At 48.0% G+C, this 23,381-nt stretch overlaps 10 protein-coding genes across 10 annotated transcripts; 3 read left to right on the forward strand and 7 right to left on the reverse strand.

Moving 5' to 3' along the window:
- Positions 1 to 23: 23 nt before the first annotated feature.
- On the reverse strand, positions 24 to 715 carry BT62DRAFT_900310 (uncharacterized protein; the record flags this gene model as incomplete). Its single annotated transcript, XM_043183413.1, has 3 exons — positions 24 to 457; positions 521 to 568; positions 637 to 715. The coding sequence occupies 3 exons, from the start codon at positions 713 to 715 to the stop codon at positions 24 to 26; spliced, it is 561 nt and encodes a 186-aa protein (XP_043037970.1).
- A 479-nt stretch (positions 716 to 1,194) lies between these two features.
- On the forward strand, positions 1,195 to 4,277 carry BT62DRAFT_900286 (uncharacterized protein; the record flags this gene model as incomplete). The annotated part of the gene is made up of 14 exons (XM_043183411.1): positions 1,195 to 1,323; positions 1,379 to 1,514; positions 1,578 to 1,662; positions 1,714 to 1,804; positions 1,851 to 1,941; positions 2,003 to 2,108; positions 2,155 to 2,268; positions 2,326 to 2,524; positions 2,581 to 2,987; positions 3,050 to 3,195; positions 3,256 to 3,515; positions 3,571 to 3,700; positions 3,759 to 3,998; positions 4,063 to 4,277. 14 exons carry the CDS (start codon positions 1,195 to 1,197, stop codon positions 4,275 to 4,277), a joined length of 2,349 nt encoding a protein of 782 aa, XP_043037971.1.
- Positions 4,278 to 5,248: 971 nt separating this feature from the next.
- On the forward strand, positions 5,249 to 7,030 carry BT62DRAFT_245354 (uncharacterized protein). The gene is made up of 8 exons (XM_043180206.1): positions 5,249 to 5,392; positions 5,451 to 5,672; positions 5,729 to 5,845; positions 5,905 to 6,185; positions 6,237 to 6,355; positions 6,408 to 6,561; positions 6,612 to 6,690; positions 6,737 to 7,030. The coding sequence occupies exons 1-8, from the start codon at positions 5,327 to 5,329 to the stop codon at positions 6,854 to 6,856; spliced, it is 1,158 nt and encodes a 385-aa protein (XP_043037972.1). The 5' UTR covers positions 5,249 to 5,326; the 3' UTR covers positions 6,857 to 7,030.
- A 2,108-nt stretch (positions 7,031 to 9,138) lies between these two features.
- BT62DRAFT_971188 (uncharacterized protein) lies at positions 9,139 to 10,456 on the reverse strand (the record flags this gene model as incomplete). The annotated part of the gene is made up of 3 exons (XM_043189010.1): positions 9,139 to 9,596; positions 9,653 to 10,037; positions 10,101 to 10,456. The coding sequence occupies 3 exons, from the start codon at positions 10,454 to 10,456 to the stop codon at positions 9,150 to 9,152; spliced, it is 1,188 nt and encodes a 395-aa protein (XP_043037973.1). The 3' UTR covers positions 9,139 to 9,149.
- Positions 10,457 to 11,181: 725 nt separating this feature from the next.
- On the reverse strand, positions 11,182 to 12,044 carry BT62DRAFT_1077802 (uncharacterized protein; the record flags this gene model as incomplete). The annotated part of the gene is made up of 5 exons (XM_043179336.1): positions 11,872 to 12,044; positions 11,615 to 11,791; positions 11,472 to 11,558; positions 11,382 to 11,414; positions 11,182 to 11,336 (listed from the first exon to the last, which is right to left on the reverse strand). The coding sequence occupies exons 1-5, from the start codon at positions 12,023 to 12,025 to the stop codon at positions 11,182 to 11,184; spliced, it is 606 nt and encodes a 201-aa protein (XP_043037974.1). The 5' UTR covers positions 12,026 to 12,044.
- A 1,091-nt stretch (positions 12,045 to 13,135) lies between these two features.
- On the forward strand, positions 13,136 to 14,424 carry BT62DRAFT_900249 (uncharacterized protein; the record flags this gene model as incomplete). The annotated part of the gene is made up of 2 exons (XM_043183409.1): positions 13,136 to 13,967; positions 14,024 to 14,424. 2 exons carry the CDS (start codon positions 13,136 to 13,138, stop codon positions 14,422 to 14,424), a joined length of 1,233 nt encoding a protein of 410 aa, XP_043037975.1.
- Positions 14,425 to 14,501: 77 nt separating this feature from the next.
- On the reverse strand, positions 14,502 to 16,635 carry BT62DRAFT_900260 (G-protein alpha subunit; the record flags this gene model as incomplete). Its single annotated transcript, XM_043183410.1, has 14 exons — positions 14,502 to 14,551; positions 14,612 to 14,645; positions 14,698 to 14,715; positions 14,774 to 14,888; positions 14,943 to 14,992; positions 15,058 to 15,171; positions 15,225 to 15,268; positions 15,326 to 15,374; positions 15,475 to 15,584; positions 15,645 to 15,697; positions 15,753 to 16,278; positions 16,331 to 16,357; positions 16,416 to 16,461; positions 16,522 to 16,635. 14 exons carry the CDS (start codon positions 16,633 to 16,635, stop codon positions 14,502 to 14,504), a joined length of 1,350 nt encoding a protein of 449 aa, XP_043037976.1.
- A 1,599-nt stretch (positions 16,636 to 18,234) lies between these two features.
- BT62DRAFT_245717 (uncharacterized protein) lies at positions 18,235 to 19,812 on the reverse strand. Its single transcript, XM_043180207.1, has 2 exons — positions 18,435 to 19,812; positions 18,235 to 18,347 (listed from the first exon to the last, which is right to left on the reverse strand). Exons 1-2 carry the CDS (start codon positions 19,629 to 19,631, stop codon positions 18,315 to 18,317), a joined length of 1,230 nt encoding a protein of 409 aa, XP_043037977.1. The 5' UTR covers positions 19,632 to 19,812; the 3' UTR covers positions 18,235 to 18,314.
- Positions 19,813 to 20,107: 295 nt separating this feature from the next.
- On the reverse strand, positions 20,108 to 21,748 carry BT62DRAFT_245738 (GroES-like protein). The gene is made up of 5 exons (XM_043180208.1): positions 21,211 to 21,748; positions 21,082 to 21,163; positions 20,850 to 21,033; positions 20,383 to 20,783; positions 20,108 to 20,328 (listed from the first exon to the last, which is right to left on the reverse strand). The coding sequence occupies exons 1-5, from the start codon at positions 21,462 to 21,464 to the stop codon at positions 20,209 to 20,211; spliced, it is 1,041 nt and encodes a 346-aa protein (XP_043037978.1). The 5' UTR covers positions 21,465 to 21,748; the 3' UTR covers positions 20,108 to 20,208.
- An 82-nt stretch (positions 21,749 to 21,830) lies between these two features.
- Positions 21,831 to 22,816, reverse strand: BT62DRAFT_981696 (uncharacterized protein; the record flags this gene model as incomplete). Its single annotated transcript, XM_043189618.1, has 5 exons — positions 21,831 to 22,027; positions 22,095 to 22,163; positions 22,220 to 22,316; positions 22,367 to 22,528; positions 22,583 to 22,816. The coding sequence occupies 5 exons, from the start codon at positions 22,814 to 22,816 to the stop codon at positions 21,831 to 21,833; spliced, it is 759 nt and encodes a 252-aa protein (XP_043037979.1).
- Between the last annotated feature and the right edge of the window lie 565 nt (positions 22,817 to 23,381).

Below are 23,381 nucleotides of genomic sequence, written 5' to 3' on the forward strand. Positions count from 1 at the left end.
CGCGAAACGATGTATATTATAATTCATTCCTCCTCCTCGTCCGTTTCTTCCTCTTCGTTCTCCTCTTCCTCCCCCCCCTCCACTTCCTCTTCATCTTCATCATCTTCCTCCTCGTCTTCCTCATCCTCCTCATCCTCCTCCTCCTCGGGAGGACCAGCCGCAACTATCATCGGAGTTTGTTCATACTGAGGCGGTGGATTGTTAGCTGAGGCCCCGCTTGCCATTTTTCTAGCCTCTGAGGCTTGTTCGGCCTCCTCTTTTGCTTCATCAATGGGCAGCAATTCAGACAGCGCCAGCTCTTTCCATTTTAATGCATCCATTCCCCCGCCGGGGGTGCTCATACCAAGGAGAACGGAGCGTGCCGTAGCATCGTGTATGACTCTTTGCTGTGCCGCAGGATGACTGAGTCTAGTAGGATTTCCGTACGGATAGGACGGATGAGTATGCGACGGGAGCTCTGAGGGCATGCCGGTCAAAAATGTAGCCCGAGAAAAAACTACCAAACAAGGATGTTACTCACTATCATGTTCATCGGGATTCGGAGGAAGCATATGATCAGGAATATCGACTTCTGCATCAAACAGTTAACCGCACAATTCCATACTACGAGTGTAAAAGATAAGTGCGCACCACGACTCTCGAGCTCCAAAAGGTCCGTCGAAATGTACTCCTTCGACTCTATTGTATCAAGGACCCTCAGCTCATATTCAGTCATGTGCAGATAACAAAAAGTCAGGTCCTGGCGCAGAAACCATGATCAGTTTCAGGTTCATTAAAAGGTAGTATATTGGGTCCTGACTGTCATCACGCCCTCAAGTACGTGTAATCATGAACCAAAGAGGGCCGTGTGCCTTTCTACGCGTGATACGCGCTCGGACGGCAAATTTCGAGGGTGCTTTCGTCTTCAAGATTGTTGGAGTCAGTGGCGATGGGAGGTTCAAGCTCCGTCAGCGGAGTCTGAATTAAAATAGACGTCAAAACTATTTTCGTCGATCCCTTTCGTGCAAATAAACGGACGAGAAATTGGATTTTGCAGCTGCATGAAGGGACAAAGGTACCTCCGATACTCCAATTACGAACGCACCACTCACTCCCTATTTCTCCAGCTGAGGGTTCGGGGAAGTCTTCGGAAATTACGAAAAAAGATCGGCCTCCGTTTTGATTCCGTAAATCTGATATCTCATCTCGAGCGGGATGGCCGACCCGGTGCTCCTCTCGTCTCTCCGCATCCCAGCTGTGAGATCAAGGCCGTCGTCGACATGTCTCCAGTGGTCTGCCGATGGCCAAGTCTTTTTCGTATCAAACTCCGCTGTGTACATCTTAGTTAGTATTCACTGCTTCGCGTTCCTCCGTGGGTTTATCCCCCATTTTTACTTAGACTCCTCATCATGCTGGTATTCACCCTGGATGTAACGTTCGAGGTGACAAGGAAACACCCTGCACCTTGCAGTGGTCTCGTACCATTATAAATCTCGAGAAGAGAGATCTCCGCGACTGGTCCACCGGCTCCCAAGGTCTGCGCTTCATGTCACTGGACAACACCTTCTTGTGAAATAGTAACTGAAAATTCATGGTAGAATGGGCCGCTCTCTCCCTTGGATCTTTCGATTTTCACGTCAAGGATGTTGCATGTTCCCCCAGTTATGTCACAGAAGACGGAGGGTATGCTACTGAATTGGCTCAATTTAATTTTACGTTGACCCCCGCTATTAGGTGTGTGGCCGCTGTGCTTAGCTCCAACATGGATCTGTCTTTATGGTCAGCATCAAAGAATTCTATCCAAGGAGAATGGATCAAGGCCAGCGTCGCGAGATTTCACCGTCCTCCGATGATTTTGACATGAACCCCAGGTCTTTGACGCTACGCCATTTCTGGTGGATCTGGTTTCCAACGGCGCATCTCCTCCGGTTTTGTCTCAGCTCCTTCAGGCACAAATAACAAGTAAGTAGGTTTCCGGAGATTTTTCAAGGGACTTTGACGAGCCCACCGTACTCGGGATTAGGTATTGCTTGGTCAAGACAAGCGGATTTCGCCATAAGGCCAGCGCCTTGCACAGATGCTTCTCTCCTTGCTGCCGGATCACGCGCTGGCACAGTGTGTTTTTTGAGGTAAAATGCATTCCCGCTGGGGTTATGTCCTTGACATGTTTCGTAGATTTGATGGAAGAGTTGCATCCTTGCACCATATTAGGACCGTCAGAGTGTCCAAAAAATGGGTGACTCATCTCGCTTTCAGCTCGTGGATGCATGAAGGTGATTTCCAATGTAGGTGTTTGACTAGACCGTGAAATAGACACAGAGAGAGAGATCTAACAGCACCAGGCAGCGGCCTACTCGCGTATAGCACATCTGATGGTTCCGTCGGACTTGCCAAAATACACTTGATGGCGCAGAATGCTACGAAAGATTTCGGGACCTTCAATCCCGAATATATTGTGGACACTGCTTTCGAAGTCACCGAAGGAATATTCTCGGCAGATCAAGGCGGTACGACTGCGCTGGAATGGATTACATCCCAAGAGAGAGTTGGTATTTTTCTTGTTGAATGCACAATTTTACGTGGATGTTCATGGCCGATTAGATGATACTTGTCAGGTGTAGACCTGGGGCAATTGACTTATGGCGTAATCAGTCAGTGTGTTCGTGGTCGGGCATACGAACCTTGACGATATGCCCGCATGTCTTGTCTGTTGGTTCCTCGGAGCTTCATCCTGTCACGGGCATCGTGTACGTCCTGCAAGAAGACATTCTCCTGGTCAGTCTCTTCGATGGAACGATGCGAGTAATACACAAGGTTTTTGTCGACCCGCAGTGGAGTTCCGAATCGCCATCGTCTCTCAACAGCCAATGCTTGTCCGAAGCTGTTCGCCGTATATTCGTTGGAACAATGCAGGGAATCGAGCAAGAGGAAGTAACAAACAATGACGTAAACCGGATTAGCGGCTTGATTTCTTTCGACGGCTGCGCGACCTTGCTTTGGACTCAACAGTAAGTCTCGCAAAGCTGGGCTTCATTGGTGACATTTTTCTGATGGGCTAATTTTATCCTAGATCCTTCCGTCCTGCGGATTTGAGTTGGAAGATAGAAGCTCGGCGCGACGCTGTCTTGATTGCCGCTCATCTTTCCAGACATGTGAACTGGACTGGAGATAACTTTTTCCACGAACTTAAAGAAATACTCACCAGTTCACAAAGCGGTGCGTGCTCGCTGTCTGGGAAAACACCGTGCGCTGGGTGACGTTTGGAATTCTATCTAGCTTACGGCGTAACGCCGTCACATCTCCTTCGACCTGTGTTTCTATGGCTGAGTGAACTCCCTGACCTACACGTTGACATCCTCAAATTCTTGCGGTCCCTGCCTGTTTCATGTCCATCTCAGTGCCACTTTCCTCCTTGGTCCGAAGGATTAGGTGAGAAACTGAGAGGCAAGTTCCGAAAGAGCCTTGTGAGAAGCCTTTTTGGATGTGATAAGCTGTTATCGCTTAGGTTGCGCCTCTACGTCACGGAAGCATTGTCGGTCAGCCCATTCATTTACCATGTCTGATTAATCCGTCCGTTCTCACCGTTGCCAGAGATGTATCAGGACCCCTTCCGGAAGGACGGAATGTATCCAAGTTGCAGAATTTATTTGTAAAATGATCTCTCACATGACGACGCGGTGTTTGCTTCGACATCTGCGCACCGTGGTGCCCGTTTTGATTGGTGAGCATGAACACTGATTGTTGTGGAGCCTCGCAGGAATGACGCAAGAACCTTTTAGCCAATGATATGCCTTTTGTACGAAGAGCAATCTACTTATCCTCATTGGCCGATTCTCCTCCTGCCGTCCAAAGCGCTGCGCGCGACCTGATGGATGCGATTAGTGCTCTGCAACCACCTATTGTTAGTCATGCACGTTTGTGTGGAGAGGTCGCGATGACGGAACCATGTCCTGCTTGTGGTGAAGAACTCGACACGACAGCAACAGCACGTCCAGCTTGTCCGAACGGCCATCTATGGGGTAAATTGCTCCGATACGTGCTTTAATATTTTGCGTTGACGATATTTCGCATTCGCTTCACTAGACTGCTGCGCTGTTACATCTTTCATTATGGCAACACCCATGGTTCGATCTTGTACCGGCTGCAAACGCAAGAGCTTCCTCCCTCTTTCTCGCCAAAGTGAACCAGCCATGCCAAACTGGCTACCGCCGATGGCGCAAAGTTGGGTGGTTGAAGAACTTCTCGAGGCCAGCAGTCGATGTTTGTATTGTGGTAATAATTTTGTCTCTATAGTTTGAATCTTCGTCGAGCTGTTGCTTAAGATATTGTATTCTTATTTCTTGCTGATTATCACTCCATGTTGTTCTTTATGTCTAGATGTTGTACCAAGCGATGTAACTCTATGGACCCGAACGGGCGTATATAATATCAGTGATGTTAGTAATAGTTGACATCAATTTAACCCCAATGTACTGGATTGGCATTGAGCATTGGATTGGTTTTCACTGCTACGGTACATGATTATGGCAGTGGCGATGCTGTTTCTATTGTAACTCTCTTACCTTAATCATCCGTGTCAAGGTACGAATGAAACTAGCTCGTAATTTCCACTTTAGGAGACGTGCAAACCATCTATCAGGTCCGAATGGTTTTCCGATGGGTATCATTCAGTTATGACCGTTCTGAGTATCCTGGAATCGTAAGGACTGCAACCAGGGCGCACATGTAATACAACTTGCATCCGTGGCGTGTAAAAATGATGTGGCATTCGCCAGCGGGTCCTGTTTAGCGGTAGATTGAGAGGAGGCCCAGGCAGCGATTAGGTACCCCCCCAAGTCGGTTTCAGTGCGTAACAAATGGCACAGACCGCTGGAAATATCCGGAGACCATTGGGCATGAGCCGTAAAATTATAATCGGTTCGACTGGTACGCTGAGAAAAGTGAGCTGGATTGTCGAAAGCCTTGACCTGCGATCGACGGCAGTCAATAGCAACATCAAAGTAACATCTATTGCTATTCCGAAAAATGATGGGATTCCTAAAAAGAATTAAAAAGTTTTGGGCCCCGCCAAAAGACCTCCGAGCCCGCACTCAGAAGTCAACAACATCATAGGTTATCTCAGATGGCGTAGGGTGAGATCGTGCGGACGCAGGTCATGCCAAATTTTCTTTTTCTTTTTTGTGAATCTTACCATTTTACAAAAAAGCAATAATTTTCACGTCTTGCGCGCTACAATCACCTGACCCTGCGTTTTCTCGGCAATGCTTTGATTGCCGCTTCCTTTCTCCCGTCCTCTTCCATTCTCGATTTTAGATACTGCCATTGCGAAGCCACAGGTGCCTTAAGAATGTCTCCGTCAGACGAATCTTATGATTCGGATGAAACATTCAAGCCTGCCAAACAACGGCAGCGGGTAAGCAAATTTGCTCAGTGTACTGTGGCCATTTGATTCAAATCATCATGTTCTTCAGACTTCTACTATGGCCAAACGGAGAAAACTTAGCAGAAAACAACATCCATCGGATCCTGAATCAGCAAATGAGCCAAATACGCAATTGGATTCATTTTTCCGCGAAATAGCTTGTAGTGACTCTCCAGGACGCGCGTTTGAAGATGTCTTTGAGGCTTTGGTTCCGGACTATGCAGAAGTAAGAAATAATTTACATAGAAAAGAGGGTGGAAAAGATGAATATGTCTGAATTATATATCGTTGATACCCTCAAACCCTTACTGATTCTGGCTTTTCTAGGGCGTTCAACTCAGAACGCTGACACGTTTTGAATCCTCATGCGTCCTGGATTCATTCTCACAGGGAGACGTTCCTTATGCTACCTATTTTTTGCTCCGAAAGCTCAAACTTGATAGGGTACGACCTAGGCATTATGCATCATTTTGTCTCGACTTTCTTACTGAGACTCGGCACAGGAGCAGCGCAGAGTGAATTTCAGCCCTGCCGATCCACGGTTAATTGAAAGTATAACTGGAGACACACTGCCATCTGTACAAGAACAGCAAGATCTACCAAACTCAAAGGTTCTGGAAGCCTTACAGGACATACAAACGACAGCATACGAAGTCTCGTTTGCGTCTCGCCTGCAAGGAACAATGCCGTCTAGAACACCCGGATTGTTGGCTCTGGACTGGGAGACAGTGACTCCGTGGATGGCGCTTATGAATGATGTTCGGCAACATTATCGCTTGGCACAGTATGTGTCCATTTCTTCTTGCGAACACGTACTGCAATGATATTGTTCTAGCCCGGGGCAAAATCATGTCGCTGAAACATCCGCTCCAATCGAATATTGTTCTCTCCGTGCTTGCCATCTTGGTCAAGTACACGAGCTACTTGCAGGAGCTTTCTGGGAAGGAATCGATGGTCCATTTCCCCATGTTTTTTGTCTTCATGAATCTAGCTGATGAAGCTCTAGTGAGCGATTCTCTTGACTACTGGCCTGAAAGATGCACTGTTGTCGCAACGTATAAACGACTTGTTGTTGGGATAGCTATCATCAGCTCTCCCCGAGAGACGTATATTACTTTTCTCGCGGTCAAACCGGGTTGGGACAATGCACAAATTGCCACGTATGTACCTTTTATCGATTGTATTTTTATCTGGTATCACATTGTTCTAGGTCGATGCTGTACCATCTTATCCAACTAAACCCTCACAAAGACATTACGCTACACGTCTCGGCTAACAATCCTGCCTTGGTATGTTCTTTCCATGTTGTATGTATCTATACTAACGTTGCGAAAGCTGCTGTATAATCGTTTCGGCTTCAAGGCTGAAGGGTTTGTCGTTGGTTTCTACGAGGCCTACCTGGACCCTCAATCGCGTTCTTCAACTAATGCATTCCGATTGCGACTCCGCCATTGATTGTGATGCGACTGATGATCATAGTGTTACGTTAAATCGCCCTAGCTTATCGGGTTTCCTAGTGTCGCATGAACCAGTGTGCGACAATCTGACGCCCAACTCGAGCCCGTATAGTCTGACTCCGTAAAAACACCGTCGAGGACGAGCGCGTGGGTGTGCTCTCTTGCTCTCCTTCGGGTTAGTCCCCTTCGGTCCTCGGACACTACTAAATATTATGTACGGAATGTTCAGCGGCCTCTGAAAATGGCGGCCGCTCAATTGTCGTCTACGGTGCTGTATATGGTGCTCACAATCGTGTCACCCCCCGCAGCGCTTTCGAAACAAGAGTACCCCCGATCGGGTCCCGAATGCTGTTCGCCATGTCTTCGAGCAATTCTGGCTGTCTCAATTCCATCACTGCGCCGTATATCCGACGTCATGCGCCTTGTACTCCACTATGTTTTGATCCTCGATTAATGCTTTTGTCCGTTTGGCTAGTAGCAAGCTGCTCTTCTGATGTAAATATCCAACAATCTGGTTGTAAAGGTACAGGGATCTGAAACAAATTCACGCATCAGCCTTTCACGCCAACCTTCCCACTGCTCGCATCATGCATCTCCAAAGATCACGGCGTTCTGCGAGCAGCGACATTGTTATTAATGATTCCACACATTCCTAAATCTCAAGATCGTCCAGTGTGTATATTATTTGTATCGTATTAATTGCAAACCCCTAACGAACCACTAGATAGGAAAAGAACGTAATTGAGGTGAGAAAATCGTGGAAACTTTATAGGGAAATATACAAAGCTCTTGCAATCATGGACTCAATAAAAAAAATTGTGCCACTGTGCAATACACCTCCATCAAGTCACTGAAGAGACAGTCTTTCCCCCGTCGAAAATGTCCCTAGGGCCGATGACATGCGTGATACTCATCCCGCGTCTCTTCCTCCCCGCAGAGGCACCCTCAGCAGCCCCTGTGGACATCGAAACAACTCGCCTTCTGGCGCTGGGCGTCTCTGGCGTCCCCGCCTCCTGCGGATCCTGATACTTCAATTCCTTCTCCTCCGTGATGCGATTCATAGACTCGATGGAGCGCGTTCGCTTATTAACCTCGAAGGAGGACACGGCGGCATCATAAACCCAATGTCGCCTTTTGACGCTGCTGTCCTCCGTAATTACCTCACTCGGCTGTCTCCTACCAACACATCGCTTCTTGATGATCCGTAAGTCGTCGGGTGTCTCCCTGTCCTTCTCCTTGCTGTTCTTCAACTTCTCTCTCATGATAACCAGATCTTTCGGCCTTCCGATAGCGCCGACCGTATGGCTTCTTGGGCGCGTAGCCGTTGTCGCGACACTCCCCCGGCGAGGCCGACCTACAGTAGAATCATTATCGAATCGTACATGAGGTTCAGGCAACACAATCGCTGGTGCCATCTTCCTCTCCCTTTCCTTCGGTTTCTCCGGAGTCTCCGACAAGGGTTTAAACTCCTTTCGCGATCGCTCAAGAACGTCCTTGACCTTCTTGCCCCAGTCTTCCAACTCGTACAGTTTGTGCAGCATCATCTTGAAGGTGAATTGGTATCGTGCCCCAAGAGGAAACTTGCCTTCGGAGCCACTAGCCACGGTGTTCCTTCGGCTTCGACCTTGGACTTGGGGGTGGGTATTAACAAGAGACGCGAGGTTCCGCATGATAGGCTCGAGATCCTTGGGAATAACGTCAGCCGAGACTTGCGTATCGTCGTCGTCTGTCATGCGGGACCGACGTGTGGCGATCTCCTCGAAGAGAGCAAAGAGGTTGGCGAATTCAGCAGTCTTGCTGTCCATCGTGATGTCGGATCGGTACACAGTGTTGAGGTATAGGAGAAGACCAGAGATGAGGGTGCAGAACAATCTAAGACGACGGTGCGTTCGTTGAACGTTGGGGAGCAGAATCAAAACTTGTCTTTAAATATAAGACAGTTGAGACGACGTGACGAGTGTTCGTAATGTCTGGAATATGGGGGTGGCATTGCTTAATTACGTCTTTAGTGTTCTATGTCATTGTTCTTTTATCACCATAGTAAACGTAAACTGTGACATGCGGGTCAACACCGGCTTCTTCAACAATGTTCGATCTTAGTGAGCTCACCTGAACACAAAAATCTGTATTGTGGAGTAGCAAAGCAATCCGAATATCAATGCATGAAATACTAATCTTCAAGGCAAAGGGGAAAATCAAGCAGAAAGTATAGTAAACGATACAGTGTCCATAGTCGCACAGAGTCAAGATAGCATAAAAAAGAGCGTCTGTAAAGGTTCGGCGCTCAGCACTCACCACGGGACTCGTCGTACCCGTACACGGCCATTCATTCTCAGGATCCAGACCTTTGTCTTGCAGTCGTTTCCAACGATAATATCTGAATTGGTGTCCTCGACTTGGTCCCCTCCTCCTCCATCATTGACATCGTCATCAGCCTTCTCACCATTGCTAGCCCAATCGCCACCACCGTATCCGAAGAATGAGCTCCAACCTATAGTCTGAAGGCCTCGAATTTTTCGTGCTACGATTAGACTGGCTGCCAACTCGTCCATGCGAACGTCTTTTGCGTGGTCAGCACAGATATCGCATTCGCTAGGTGCAGAGATGATGTCGGGGTGTCCAAGGTAATGGGGAGCATGCCGCATGTGAGAGTAGACGAGATCCTCGTGAGAGAGAAACACTCCTAGGTGTAGATCCGTGAGATTCTTCAACGGTTTCAGTGCGTCGGCAAAGGCTGTCTAGATAATGTAAAATGTGAGCATGCCTTGTCCATATATATGTTTCAAGAGCTTACTGCTAAATCATGAACCTCCAGATATCGCTCAGGAACAGGTGAATGCATGGTACACGTGAGACTGTCCTCTAAGCAACACCAGCAGTGAGAAAAATTGAGTCTTTCGGTACAGCTGAGATAGAGGTTGACGATAGAAGGAAAGGATAGAGCGATTCGCTGAAGCATGCGGGTTTCGATACGAGGTAGAGCGGTCAGAGTCAGTGTAGTCAGAGTCATGATGGGGGAGCAGGATGTCAGATTGACGCAGATAAGCTTGAAGCGCTGTTGATAGGTACTAAAGCCTTCGTGATTACAATTGATGGAAAGTTCGTTTAGGTTGGTGAGGTAGCACAGTTGTGAAGCGTGTGGTTGGGCTGATAAGATTCCTGAAGGTGCATGCACGGTCCTAGAGTCAAGGAAACGCATGATCTTAGCCTGCTGCAGTCTTCATATATGGGAAAGCACGTACCGGACCCACGAGAAAGCACCTGCGAAAGGTTCATCCCCGAGTGATAGAAGCAGCTTGAAGGTGTTATCGAGCTGTGACAGAGTATTGAGAGTCAAGCTGCTAAGGTAGCGACGAAAGACTATCTTCCGGAAACAAGACGAAGCGAGGGTGAGAGATCGGATAAAGGCAAATCCAGGATAGTCCAAGTCAGTCGAGGCTATCACAAGAGCAAATTGAACGATTTCGTCCAAGATTTCTGTCGGAAGCTGAGAGCTGGTGAGAGTAACAGAGTTCTCGTATAGCGGCAGCGATAGAGTGCGTGCGTTGCGTCTTCGTCGTTCAGTTATATGAGAGCAACTGCGTCTATATAGGACCATTTGCAACGGGTGGCGAGGGAAGGGAAGGGAATGAACCCACGTTACGCGTCACACATAGAATTCTCACGGCTCCCCGACGTCGCGAGTCGCGAGACGCGACTTTATCACGTGCTGTATCCTCGGCTCAGAAGTGCTCGACAATTGTAATTTGTCGGAGTCGCTTTCAGGCAGATAAACCAGTCTGCTGAGAAACACGAACCAACTAGGTCGTCAGTAATTGATGAAGTTATAATTTGGAAAACGTCAAGCACCATGCGCAGTGCTACACTGCTAGCATCAGTTTCGTAAGGCCTATTTAGTATGTAGAGGATGCTCGTTAGTCTGAGAACTCTTAGTTAACATTGGGACATATATTATTATATGACGTACGGTTAAGTAATACGAAGCACATGCAATTGCGATGTTCGCCAACGGAGGTGCGGCCATCCAGTCGTGTCAACTTCCCTCTTCCTTCCCAGCAGTGCGCGCGAGTACTTTGATGGCAAGGGTCGCTAGATAAATCTTATTCCGAACGGCTAAGTTTTAAGAGGAATGTCCCCTGAAGACATAATGAATTCTTTTCAGTCATTGCGGAAGGGAGTTGCTGAAAACGATCTCGGTCACTCTAAGCGTTTGCATTAAAGTTAGTTTGTATGTCGAAGAAACAAACAGGTCAGACTGGTACAGTAGCTGGTCAAGACCGAGAATTTCCGGGACCAGATGCAGGTCATTGTCTAGTATGATTCCTAAGCTGTTTCCGTTGGCTCGTTGCCACCTAGGAGGTCTGATGTGCCAAAAAAGCAAGACCCGGGTTTAACGACATAAATGTTCAGATTGAAGTGTCGGAGGACGTAGTGGAGTTGAGAAGTTATAGACATTGGAAATATGGACGGTCCCCTTCCTTTGAGTTCAGCAAATAATTATCGATATCCAAGCCAGTGTATACCGGGTCCGAACAAATCATTGATACAGTTTGATGCTGTCGACCACTCAACACGTCAGTCTAGCGTTTAGGAGGACATTTGTTCCCACATACGTAGAAAACTTGGATGTTGACTCTCATCCGCAGCCGGGTCAAGAGATGCGTTCCTCACCCAGTAGGCTGTCTTCTCTGTGAGCGATGCTTATACAGATTCGGTGAGGAACACAGTCAGGTGAGCGAGACAAATCCACGAGTACAAACATGTGAGCACCGAGCACGCCGGACGCCCACGACAACTTGCAAGGGCACTTCATCTGCACGTGGGACGCCATCGGGGGTGATTCTGCTCTCAAGCTCCTTATACACCAGACCAGGACGGATGACCTGCACGGACGAAGACACGTCTTCGAAGGGGGTTGTATTGATTCCGGATCCTGAGTAGAGACACGAGTAGACTTGGTTATATCAGAGAAAACCTTATCAAAGAGATAAAACCCGATCAAGATATGCAGACGTCGACCGTGATGTATAAATCTTGAAGGGTGAGGTGGCCGTATAACGCCAAACCGCAGTGGTGGTTGGACCGTTGCGCAGAGCTGCTGCTGCTGCTGCTGCTCAACGCTTGCGGTGATGGCATGTTTATCATCGGGTTCGGGTCTCGGTCTCATATCGTGATCTGCTGGCGTTTTCCGAGCGACGACGCGGTGTGGCGCGTTGCGGCTATCAGGTTCTTATCTTTTGGACCTGCTGAGCGTTGGCTGAGTAAAATAAACGGTGCAATGCATGCCATGTGCGAAGACATGTCTAGACCCGGTGCGGCCGTAGAGGTGGCGGCAGCCTGATAATTCTAGAGGTTCGGGCTCGTAACGATATTCATATGGAATAGTTCTCACCAGACCTCGACCGCCAGGAGTAGTATGTCAGAACGCGGCGTGATACTTGCGTGATCTCATACGGCTGTGTGCAAAGAGAACTACAGAGATCAAAACAGCTTTAAAAGAAGTTGAAAAGAGAGTTCTTTTGAGCCTGGATATAAACCGAGGATATTGCCTCCAGATCCCGGTGGAATTGAGGAGAGCGAAAAAATCGGCCACCGTCAAGAAAAGGTAACCGGCAGATGCGGCCCGGATCCACCCGATGAAGTTAAAATGCAACAATGTTCAACAGCGACTGCCTTGACCTCGTCCTTGTCCTGACCTCCCTCATTTTCTGCGGATCCCGGAATTCGCCTGAAACCGTGACGCGTGAAGTTGGCAATGGCCTAGCCAGATTCAAATACAAGTTCAGCTTGCTTGTCGACATTACACTGACGCTCTGAAAATCGTTTAAATGAAGCCTAGTTGGACGCGATCATCGTAGTGCGGCCCTACTCCCGTTCCATCTGGTATCAACCTCTGCTTTCAAGACAAATTCGTAGCCCCGTATGACCTGCTTTTCATTGTAGCCGCATTAAAACACCGCTCATACACCGCCCAGTTTTTAGCACACCCATATTTGTCGGCAACGGTGCAGCTATCGGTGTGGCGTTTGAAAGCCAATTATAAGAACCACGCCAAGTTCACGTGTTGAATACACTGTATTTCTTCGAGTTGAACCACATCCAGCAGCTGGCGACGCGCAATATTACAGTACAACATCGAACTAACTCCAGAATATCTTTGTTTTGATCCGAATGTCGACGGCTTACTCCTATCCGATAAGTATGTCATGACCCCACCGCATCCTCCTCTTCTTCTCAAAGCATCAACACAGATCTATCCGAACCCAGCTGGCCCACAATGTCGGTCGACTTGCCGCCGCTACCCCAAGAATTGATTGACAATATCATCGACCATCTCCACAGCGATAACATTTCGCTGCTCAACTGCGCCCTTGTGTGTCGCGCCTGGCTGTCAACGAGTCGCCTGCACTTGTTCGCTAAGATACACCTCCACGTTCCTTTACCCTCTTTCGATACCCCCTCCGCGTCCCGCAAATTCAACCGTCTCCTTAGACTCCTCTATAAATATACAGAGTTGGTACCCCACATCCACGAGCTCCAAGTACATTTCGAGTGTGAAGGTCCCAATCCAGAGTACGGGCTTCTTGCAGCAGGTGCCGAGGACACGCTTCTTCTTCCTTCTCTTCTGACAACATTCACGCATGTTCGCCATTTCGAACTATCATCTAATCTCAGCGCATCATGGCATTCACTCCCGCCGCGTGTCCTCCACGCCATCGACACGGTCGTCCGCCAGCCTTCAATAACCTATGTCCGTCTTTCCTCATGGGTCTTCAATAGCTGGAAGACTATTGCGTCCCTCTTCCAACATAGTCAAAATCTACGAGGACTTGCACTTCGTTCGACGGAGTTAGGCACCGTTAATGAGGAACAGGAACAGGAACTTCGGCCAGGATCCTCGGGGCCTCGTCTCGAGTTCCTTACCCTGGATTATGTAGATTGCCCGGATCTGGGAAGCTGGCTCTCCAATGAGCACCAAAGTATGATGGACTTGACCAACATCCGCGAGTTCCGGTTAGCCCATTCAGACGACAATTGCGTCGATCGGCTGCTCCGTACTTTTGGAGACTCACTTGAACGATTCCATCTCAAACCTGGACGGATAGGTCGTAAGTTGATAAATTTTATCTTCAGATCGATTACTGTCACTTACGATGAATCTCAGTACAGCCAATGACCTTGGAGCGATGTGCACGATTAAAATCCTTGAGACTGACTTTGGACGAGCACCCCGCTTCCCTTGTATGGGTCTCGGGTGTTCTAACTAGTATCCCAGTACCCGGGATTCTCGAGCACGTCGCCATCGAAGTATATATTGATCCCAAGAAGTTGATGGGCTGGAGAGCGATTGATAACATTCTTACCCGGTCGGGGGCGTTCAACTCTCTGAAGGAGGTCGCCATAGGAGTATTCGCCCATCCTGCCAATGCCGAATTCTTGAAAGTTCAGGAGGGTCTCGTGGGTTTGAAGGAGCAAGGACTCTTGCGCGTTTATCAGTTGGCTACGAAGAGCCAAAAACTTTGCTCCGAGCTGACACCGATGATAAGTAGCTTCGAAGAATGTTGAGCCAGTTTTCCTGATTGTCAGTTGATACATATAGTTGATATAGGTGGTATGACATGTCGTGTAGCAAATTTTTGCTATTACATTAGTCCTATTCTCGAAATATGTTGCCTAATGATAGCTTCCCCAACTAGATTTTGTGGTCAGCTGCAGTGGTAGCAACGTAAAAAAAAAAAAATGTGCCGCTCACCATTGACAATAATCCTCTGTGTGGCGGCAATATCCTGAAGATTGAAGGTTAGCACGGAGCCTTATTGGGACCTAACAATGACCAACCAGCATAGACGTAAAATGCTACAGATCATGAGAGTCTGTTAGTTCCATGTGCATCAAGCCAAGAGGGAAGGCGTACGCAATATAGATGACGGTCCGCGATGTCCTTACGACGGTGTACCTGGACGAAATGGGCTCGGAAGTATTCTGATACGTCTTCGTAACGATTGGGTCTGTTCCCATAGCTGACAATGCTGTTTTCAATCATCAGCTGACTGCCCATCATAGACTAACGAAAGAAGTCGTACTATTTCTGAACCTGACTGCCAGTCTCCAGCTTCTTCCTTAACAAGTCAGTCTGTGGGCCCATGAGGATGAATACCCTGCGCTTGTCAAACTGCCGAAAAAAAAAGTGACTGTTACCTTGTTGAGGAGAAGAACAAGATGAGTGTTCCTCAGAAGTTTGTTCGAGCACACGGCAGTGAACAACTTGAGAGAATCATCGATACGGTTAGTACGTGGGTCTTCTTCCAGGTACTGTGATCGGGTCAGTGAAGAAGAAGAACTGAACGATATAGCGTAAGACCCACTTGGTCGAACGCCGATATGGGGGCCAAGAAGATGATGGCAGTTGCTGCAGAGTGACTTGAGCCTATTAAGTCCTCGGCTGCGGGATCCAAAACGCACTGACCGTCTTCAAAATAAGGCACCCATGCGTGTCTCTTCCAGCGCATGATAAGCTTTTTCTTGGACAACGCTTGCGTAACACTCACCTGACCACGCTGGAATTACTCGGCTTCAGAAGATTGGCAGATGGAAAGCAACGACACATATACTCACAGCGCCACCAACATCATACAGCTTCCAATCATACACTGTACCGCCTATGTTGATTGGGAAGGAGTGTTCGATAACACCAAGTGTCTGGACGCGGACGTTGAGAATATCATCTGAAACGCGACGCGGTGAGAACTAGGAAGCGGCTGCTGATCTATGAATCACGAGTTTACCCATTATTGGCATGTAATCAGGTTCTGTGATGCGCATGAGGTTGTCCAAGAAACTGGCAAAGATCAGACAGATACATGATGAGCGTATCATATAGGTAATTTTCTCACAATGACCCCGCTTCGTCGAGTTTGAGGTGACGAAGGGCTAGAAGGCGTTCAACAGCGGGATGGTGCCAAAGGGTGTTTATTTCATTTCGGAGGTTGTGGAGGATTTTTGCCGCCATGTTTGCCGCAACTTGAGTCTTTGAGGGGGTCCGCATGTCGTTAAGAGGCCAATTGCGGCCGGTGGTAACGAGAGCCTGCCACCCGGCACGGACAAAGACCCCCGCACGTCCTCCACCGACAGAGATACCGCCGCTAAGTTCGGACGCTAAGGCATCCTCCATGGCGACAAGTGGAAGCAATTGCGAACGAAGCTGATTTATCTCTTCTTGGGCTCTCTGGGGATCGGGAAGGGGCATGTCGTCAGGACTGTCGATGATAGGTCGCGAGAGGTCATAGTCGAGCTCCTCGAGAATTAACCGTACCGCTTTGACGGTATTGAAGTGTACAATTGGCTTCCAGGATGGTCGTTCGTGCTCGATCGAGGTAGAGGCGTAATAAAGCTGGAACTGCTTCTGGAGGGTGGATTTTCCTGAAACACTGTTATCTAACGGAATTTCAAACAATAAGGAACGGAATCATACCTGACTCAGCCTGTCCGAGCAGCATGACTGCATGCGATTGAACGCATTAGTATATCGAGACATGCCAAATCAACGGTTTCCATACCCTTCACTTCTTTCCGACTGGCATCTCGTCGTCGTTGGGACTCCTTCTACAGAAGAGAGAGGTGTTCTAAGACAGCATAAGAAAAGATGGTGCTGTTGCAACGCACTTTGAGCTCCTCGTCGATACCATTGCTAATTGTCTGTGCTTGGACATCGAAGAACGCACTCTCCGGCTTCAGTATTGGAACGTCATCCCACTCGGCAGGAGTAGGCGGGGCCATTTGTCGAACATGACCCGTGCTCAGACTCAGACTGGCCATGATTTACAGCAGTGAACAACAGATGGTGGGGGTTGCTGACGTAGAGTGGCAAATATAATTCGAGAACATGATAGTTGAATTAAAGGGATTCTGCCGTTTCCAGCGTGGATCCGTGAATCCGTGATGGCAAATGCAGAGCCTTACTACTTCCCTTTTAGCAATCATGATTCCCCCCCTCCGTGCTCTCGTTCGTCACATTGTATTGTGGCGCTTTAACTTGCCATCACATCAAATTTCAATCAAAATGATTCACTGCTGTTACTCACCCTCAATCTGAAACGACTGGTCAGCGCTGGTGTTTATCTAGAGAAGGTGATATGCGCTGAAAGAACAGTTTGCTATTTACAGAATGCGAGGGCCTAAGCCAAGGCAAGGCTGGCCGAAGACACAGAACAATGTCCTCTGACTCTTCTGACTCTGGGCGCCGGGGTCGTGCTAGACAGTTCGTTAGCAAGGTAGAGCAGCATAGCGGCAGAGCCGAACAGCACGCACTCACGCGTAAATGATTGAGTATCGACTACGTACTCTTCCTGCAACGAAGAAGGATATGAGTCTATTTAGCACTTTTAGTTTGACTTGTATTCGCTGTCCTTCATATTGCTATAATATTCTAATGTGTTGGTTAAGCTATGAGCACTGAGTAATCCACACACTGATTCAGCCGCAGCCGAGTGAAAATTGACTTTCAAGGATCAAAACCATTTTCGAACCGAAGGACGGTATTAAGCGAAGAAAAGAAGGGAAGGAGGTCGGGGCAAAAGGGCGACAATAGACGACTCTCGGACCCGGAGTCCCTATATAACACGAATGTCGGTGGTTCACAAAAAAGGTCATCCATTGAAGCAAGGATCGCGGCTCCGCACCCTACCGAAAAAAGTGCCACAAGTAGACTTCGACTTTCCAAAACGGTCATTTGACCGACGTCGATAAAGGGCTGATAAGTTGTATTGAATTTTGCCACACGAAATCTTTGGCAAGTTCTGGTTGCCATGCTTGTATACAACCAGAACCTTCTCCGAGTAGTGGTCATTTTATGTCGAGCGGTGCGTGTGGATCGTAGGAAGCGTGCTACAACTTGGCGACTTTCCGTCTGCACGTTCAGTTCACGTCACAACGCGAACAACCACGATAGTAGGACATCATGTAAAAAGAATATATCAGTACTAATTACTTCAGGATTAGCTAGAAAATCTACAAATGTCTAACGCGAATTCATAAAGGCGTAAAGTCACTGTGTCGTCATGGATATGCCAACAAATCAAAGAGATAGAACCACTAAATCCGCGGCGGTCAGCGTCTCTGCAACGACATCCAACGGCTGCCACTCAAAATGCTCCCTCTGTTCATACAGATACTCTGCCTCTATCTCCAGATCATCCCATTGAAGGTACCTCCTTTGCACTTGACGCTTCGCCCAAGGGTCTCCGTCCGAAACGCGCCTCAACATATTTTTACTGTCAAATCGGACCTCTTTTAACATCCTGCATTCTCTGTTCCATGGCTGCACTAGACCAATCGGGTTCTGCACGATCTCGAGCGCCGGAACGACAGGAGTAGTCCACGTTCGCGAGGAGGCCGTAAGCAGGCGTCGGTTGTACCATTTATACCTCCGGGTATGCGTCTGGGGCCTGCACTGAATTTTATATACGTGGACCGTTGAAAGATTCGCGAATCTGTAGAAGAAATGCGATGCGAGACCCACAAGGGTATTCTGAATAAATTCTTGAGATTTGAAAAGCATGTCAACTTATAGGACTTACCTCGGTGGGTCCTCCACGCTGATATTTGATTCTCAGATCATGAAGGTCGTGGAAGAGATGCTTGATTGCATGCATGATCTCCAGATCCCATATTGTAACAAAGAGATCAAGAGTTTGGAGATCTGGCTTGTCTTTGGCGACCGCGGAGAGAAGAGGAATGAGAGCCGCATTGGAAGACTGTTGGTCGATATCGCAGATGTGGAGATGCTTGATGGGCCTTGAACTATGTAGAAAGGCAATGGTAGCCCATGGATTGCCGCCAAATTCTTCCAGCTTTGGCAATACAGTGCCAGAAACTTTGAAACGCACATCCAACTGGCCTATCACTTTCATCGTCTTGACGTGGTGCCCGCTTTGACGTAAGAAAGTGTGAAGGAAAGAAATATTGGGTGACGCAGCCGGTGGGGAAGACGTGCCGCTTTTGATGCAGAGTTCGACTGTTTCAAGACCTTCGGGCATGTCAAATGGCCCTCCATCGTATCCCAAAGTCTGTTTAGCAAGGAACACGGACGACTCCATATCCCAGTCGATGCGTAAAACGCGGAGGGTCTTTGACGTTGCCAGATGAAGGAAATGGTATCGAGTTCTTTCATGACGGCGGGGCCCAACGGCGACATTGCCCAGAAGGGTGAGGTGGGTCAAAGGTAGCGCAGCAAACTGAGCAAAGTCGACTTCGCCATCTGGCGAAGACATGGATAGAACATCGAATATGTTGTCAACAAGGGATAGGCGAGTCAAATGGGGGAGTCGTAGAATGGTCGAATAGAATGTGTTGGGACTGAGAGAAGAGGCGCATATTTCAACCTTCCGTAGCGACGGATAGCTAATAATACGATTGAGAACGTCGTAAGACACACGCCCGTAGCAGGGTGGTGAGAATGGATCAATCTTGCCACGTTTCAACGCGCAGAGTACGAGCGCCCTTGGCACCTCGAACATGTTATCCTCTCGCCCCTCCCAAAATGAGGCATTCTGTTGGAAATGGCTGAAATCCATGAAGAGTAGGTTACGATAGAGAGCCCTGAGGGCTAAACGGTAGAACTTGTGGCAAGTACAGATTACATTGAAAAGATCACGGGTGTCGAGCTGGTCAAAAATGAGCATCCAATATTCGTTTGATAGTTTCGTAGACATGTAGGCAATCATCTCTGTCTTGGACATAGGCATCCTGGATGCCTTGGTGATGGCCGATAGCATGAATGTAGGGAAAGGCGGGATATAATGGTGGTCGTGGTCGTTCAGTTCATATGAATGAGCGCTGTCAGGCTCGGAACCGACTAAGAAATCATCAAATATGAGTACATGGGCCAACAGCTGGACATGGGCCCGTAACAATAGAACTTACCCCTCGGACCACACCCAGGAGTGGCGGTGGAACAGATAGAGTGGAAGGCAGTGATAACTGCTTTAGACCAAAAATGAGTATCAAACTCCAAATGTGGCCAATTCCCTTTTTTACACAAATAGTTCCAAAAACGTTTACAGTCTGAAAATACTTCTAGACGAAAGATACGAGAACCTTTCAACCTAGGCAAAAAAGGCAGAACCCTTTCCCACCAAAATAAATTTTAGTTCTTTACAGCGTGTCAAAAAGGGTGAAAATATGCGGCCCCCCGTCTTCAAGTTCTCAACGCCAAAAAAGTACAAAGTATTCGAGGATCGGAGACATAGTGAAGTCTCTCATCCGCCACCGCCCTGGTGTTCGTAAACCCTACGTTGATACATATCCCCATATTATAAACACATATCTCTAACTCTATATTCCTTTCCCCATTCACTCTGTATCCTGGGGATGTGCGACCAGCTTTACAGCACTAACCTGATTATTCTTCAGCCTGTCCAATCCAGCTACAACACCCGAGAGACCATGAGGTAAAACCTCTAAGCGATTCGGCTAACGAAGAAAAATTAAGACGTCTAAATCCAAGAGACAAAATCGGCAGCTCACCTTGATAACTCCCTCATCCATGAATTTACCCAAACTTCGGAACATTCGTTTTCCAAAGTCAGACTGTGCAGGTAGATGAACCGTGCCCAGAACTTCCCTGAATAACCTCCCATCATTTTCTGATTTCTGGGGTCTTTGGTCGTTGTTAATGGTCATAACCTGACCTCCTTCTGCCAATATATCGTATCCAGCTTGCTGAGCATCTGGAAAGCCGAGTGCATCAAAGACCACCAGTAACGGATCGGAAGTCAATTTCTTCACAGCCAGTGGAAGTTGGCTCAGAGGTGTCGTTCCTCGATCGATGATGTCCGTTATACCGAGGGTAGCCAAATAGTCGAAATGGCGTGCAGAAGCATACGTTATGATCCTAGAAAACCCGACGAATTTGAGCAATTGGATGGCTACATAGGGCGAAGGAAAGATAATCAATAACGCGAACCAACAATAGTAAAAAATGCCCCACGAACCATACTGTCCAACAGATGTGCTGCCACCAATGATAACGGTAGTTTTCCCCGTGAACTTGGGTTCCCACGAAAAATCAGGATTGAGCCCAAGACCGATCGGCGCCTCAGCAAAAAGCCCCATACACGCCGCCGCAAAAGCCACACATATAGTTGCCGCTTCATCAGTGGACATCTTCTCTGGAATCTACAGCAAATTCAGGACGCAATTGAAGATAAAGCAAAGTAAACACACTTTGGCGACGAAGTCTGCGGCGATCAGAGAGTATTGCTGGAACCCAGCTCCGTCGCTTTCGAAGTACGATCCTTGATAAACACTAGAAGCGATAAGGGAGAGTGACACGAAAGAAAATCATCAGCATACACCCTGTCGCCCTTCGACCATCCAGTAACATCTTCGCCAATGTCTACGACCTCTCCAGCGATATCGGTACCAAGAACAGCTGGATAGTTGTCCACAAATGCGCCGTAGGTCTGTATCTTCCAGTCAACCGGATTCAATCCAGCGGCGAGGACCTTGACGAGGAGCTGACCTCTGCCAGCAGTCGGGATCGGCCGTGTTCCGACCGTAAATCGCGCTTGCCTGGACTGTAGAACAAGGACCTTTTGCTGGGGCATGATTGTAATGAAGAAAAACTGCAGAATGACGCCATTATATGTAGATCCCCTTGTCAACAGGTTCTGATCCGCTAGGTATTAATCAGACATGCGATAATAGGTTTTCGAGGGCCGTGGAAAGACACATCGATGAGCCACCAATGAAAAAACGTGAACTGCACGAGTCGAAGCGCAAGTGATAGCCGGACACAAATTTGGAACTTTGATTTGCCATCTCGGACAACAATCAGAGCTCCGCAACGTCAAGGTGATATTACCGCTTAATTTTTTCATTTCGGTTATTAAATTTTCATCCTACGACAAACAAATTCAACATGCGAAAGAAAGAATACCGTAAGAGTCAATACCGCTCAACGGGACACCGGTTTACGCAGTGACCGGCCAACCCTGCAAAGGCACCCCGTTTGCATCCTCCACTTTTGAAAAGAACCGCACTGGTAGGGATCCCCGCTCATCGCCCTCGGTGAGAACAACCCCGTTATCCGAAAGGAAGAATTTGATATCCGCATCAAGTGCCTTTTGGACGTCGATATATATAATCACTTTGGAGGTCTTGCGCATGCCTGCGATAGGAAAAGTGTTGATTCTCAATCGAGGCAAAGGTCCAAAGTGATAGATAGCATCACTCACCACTGACAGCATCACGGCCTTGGGCGAGATGTATATGGTTACGCTTCATTTTGGACAGGCCTTCGGTGGCTGTGGCGGTGGTTAACTGAAAGGGTTTTGGTGCAAATCAAGCGAAAAGCGCAAACATATGATTTCCCAAGCTCGGATATCCGTTCCATGGATAGCAACCCCGGAGGGTATATCTGACACCGACAATACAGGCTTTAGCTCTAGTTTTACTGTCTAAACACCAAGTAAGTACGTCTGGCAATGCGCAGAGACAATGTACGTACCTTCATGGTATGACCCTGATTCGCCCTGATCCACCAAACGCTTTCATTTGACGTCGGGTCGAGCTCGCAGATCAAGTCAAACCGCTGCTTCGCATCTGCTCTGACAATGCTCTGCAGCATAGGGAGGTCTACGGACTGGGCTTTCAGTCTGGGGATTTCCAGCTACTATCACCGTCACATTACTTGATGGAAAAAAGTGAAAAAAGGAACACGTACAAGATTAGTGACATTTACATAGCCATCTGTCCGCATGGGTACCCCTTCATTCTGTGCTCCGTGGCGCAGAATATACGATAACGTCTTCGAAACCCGCACTTCAAGGGAATCCTGAGGAAGTCCTCGTAATTTGGAAGGGACCGGTGCGCTCCCTTTACGCCTTTGATTGTTCTTCGGAGCTCCAGACTTTTTGTCCTTCTGGGGCGCTTTCGATGGTTGCGATGACGACTGCATTTCCTGATGCTTGACTGAGGTTGATGAGGTGACTGCAAGACGATAACTGAGTGCCAGGGCCAAGTCAGAAAGATCCTTTTTGAGTCACAGTATGGCGGTGCTTGGCAAGAACCCCTCAATGACCGTTGCAGCCATACTTTGAGCACAAGCCAGTGTAGCAAATGCTCCAAATCCTAAAACTGAATCGATAGGAATCATGTTATATAACACCGACACCAGCCTGCTAATCAAGATTCAACAAGCTCGCACTTGAGTGTATGCAATGTTACGTAATTAACGAGCGGTCACGTGGGATATGGAACCGTCTTTTTTCCAATGTCCTACTCGTTCAATCACTCTGTCGTCGTACTCCTGATTGCACATCGTCCGTGTTCTATGGTTACCCCTTTTACGGAGACGCGGCCTCTTTATCATGGAGATTCACTACCGTGGTGTAAACCAAGCTGTCTACAATGACAAAACCTGCCGTCTTGACAAGCGACCACAGGATCCATCGACGGAGCAAGCGTTTGTCGATATGTCCACTCCTTTCGTCAAAGGGGGACAAATACGGGATAGAAGAAAG

Source organism: Guyanagaster necrorhizus (assembly GCF_019112545.1).
Source record: "Guyanagaster necrorhizus MCA 3950 unplaced genomic scaffold BT62scaffold_18, whole genome shotgun sequence".
NCBI classification, from domain to species: Eukaryota; Fungi; Basidiomycota; class Agaricomycetes; order Agaricales; family Physalacriaceae; genus Guyanagaster; species Guyanagaster necrorhizus.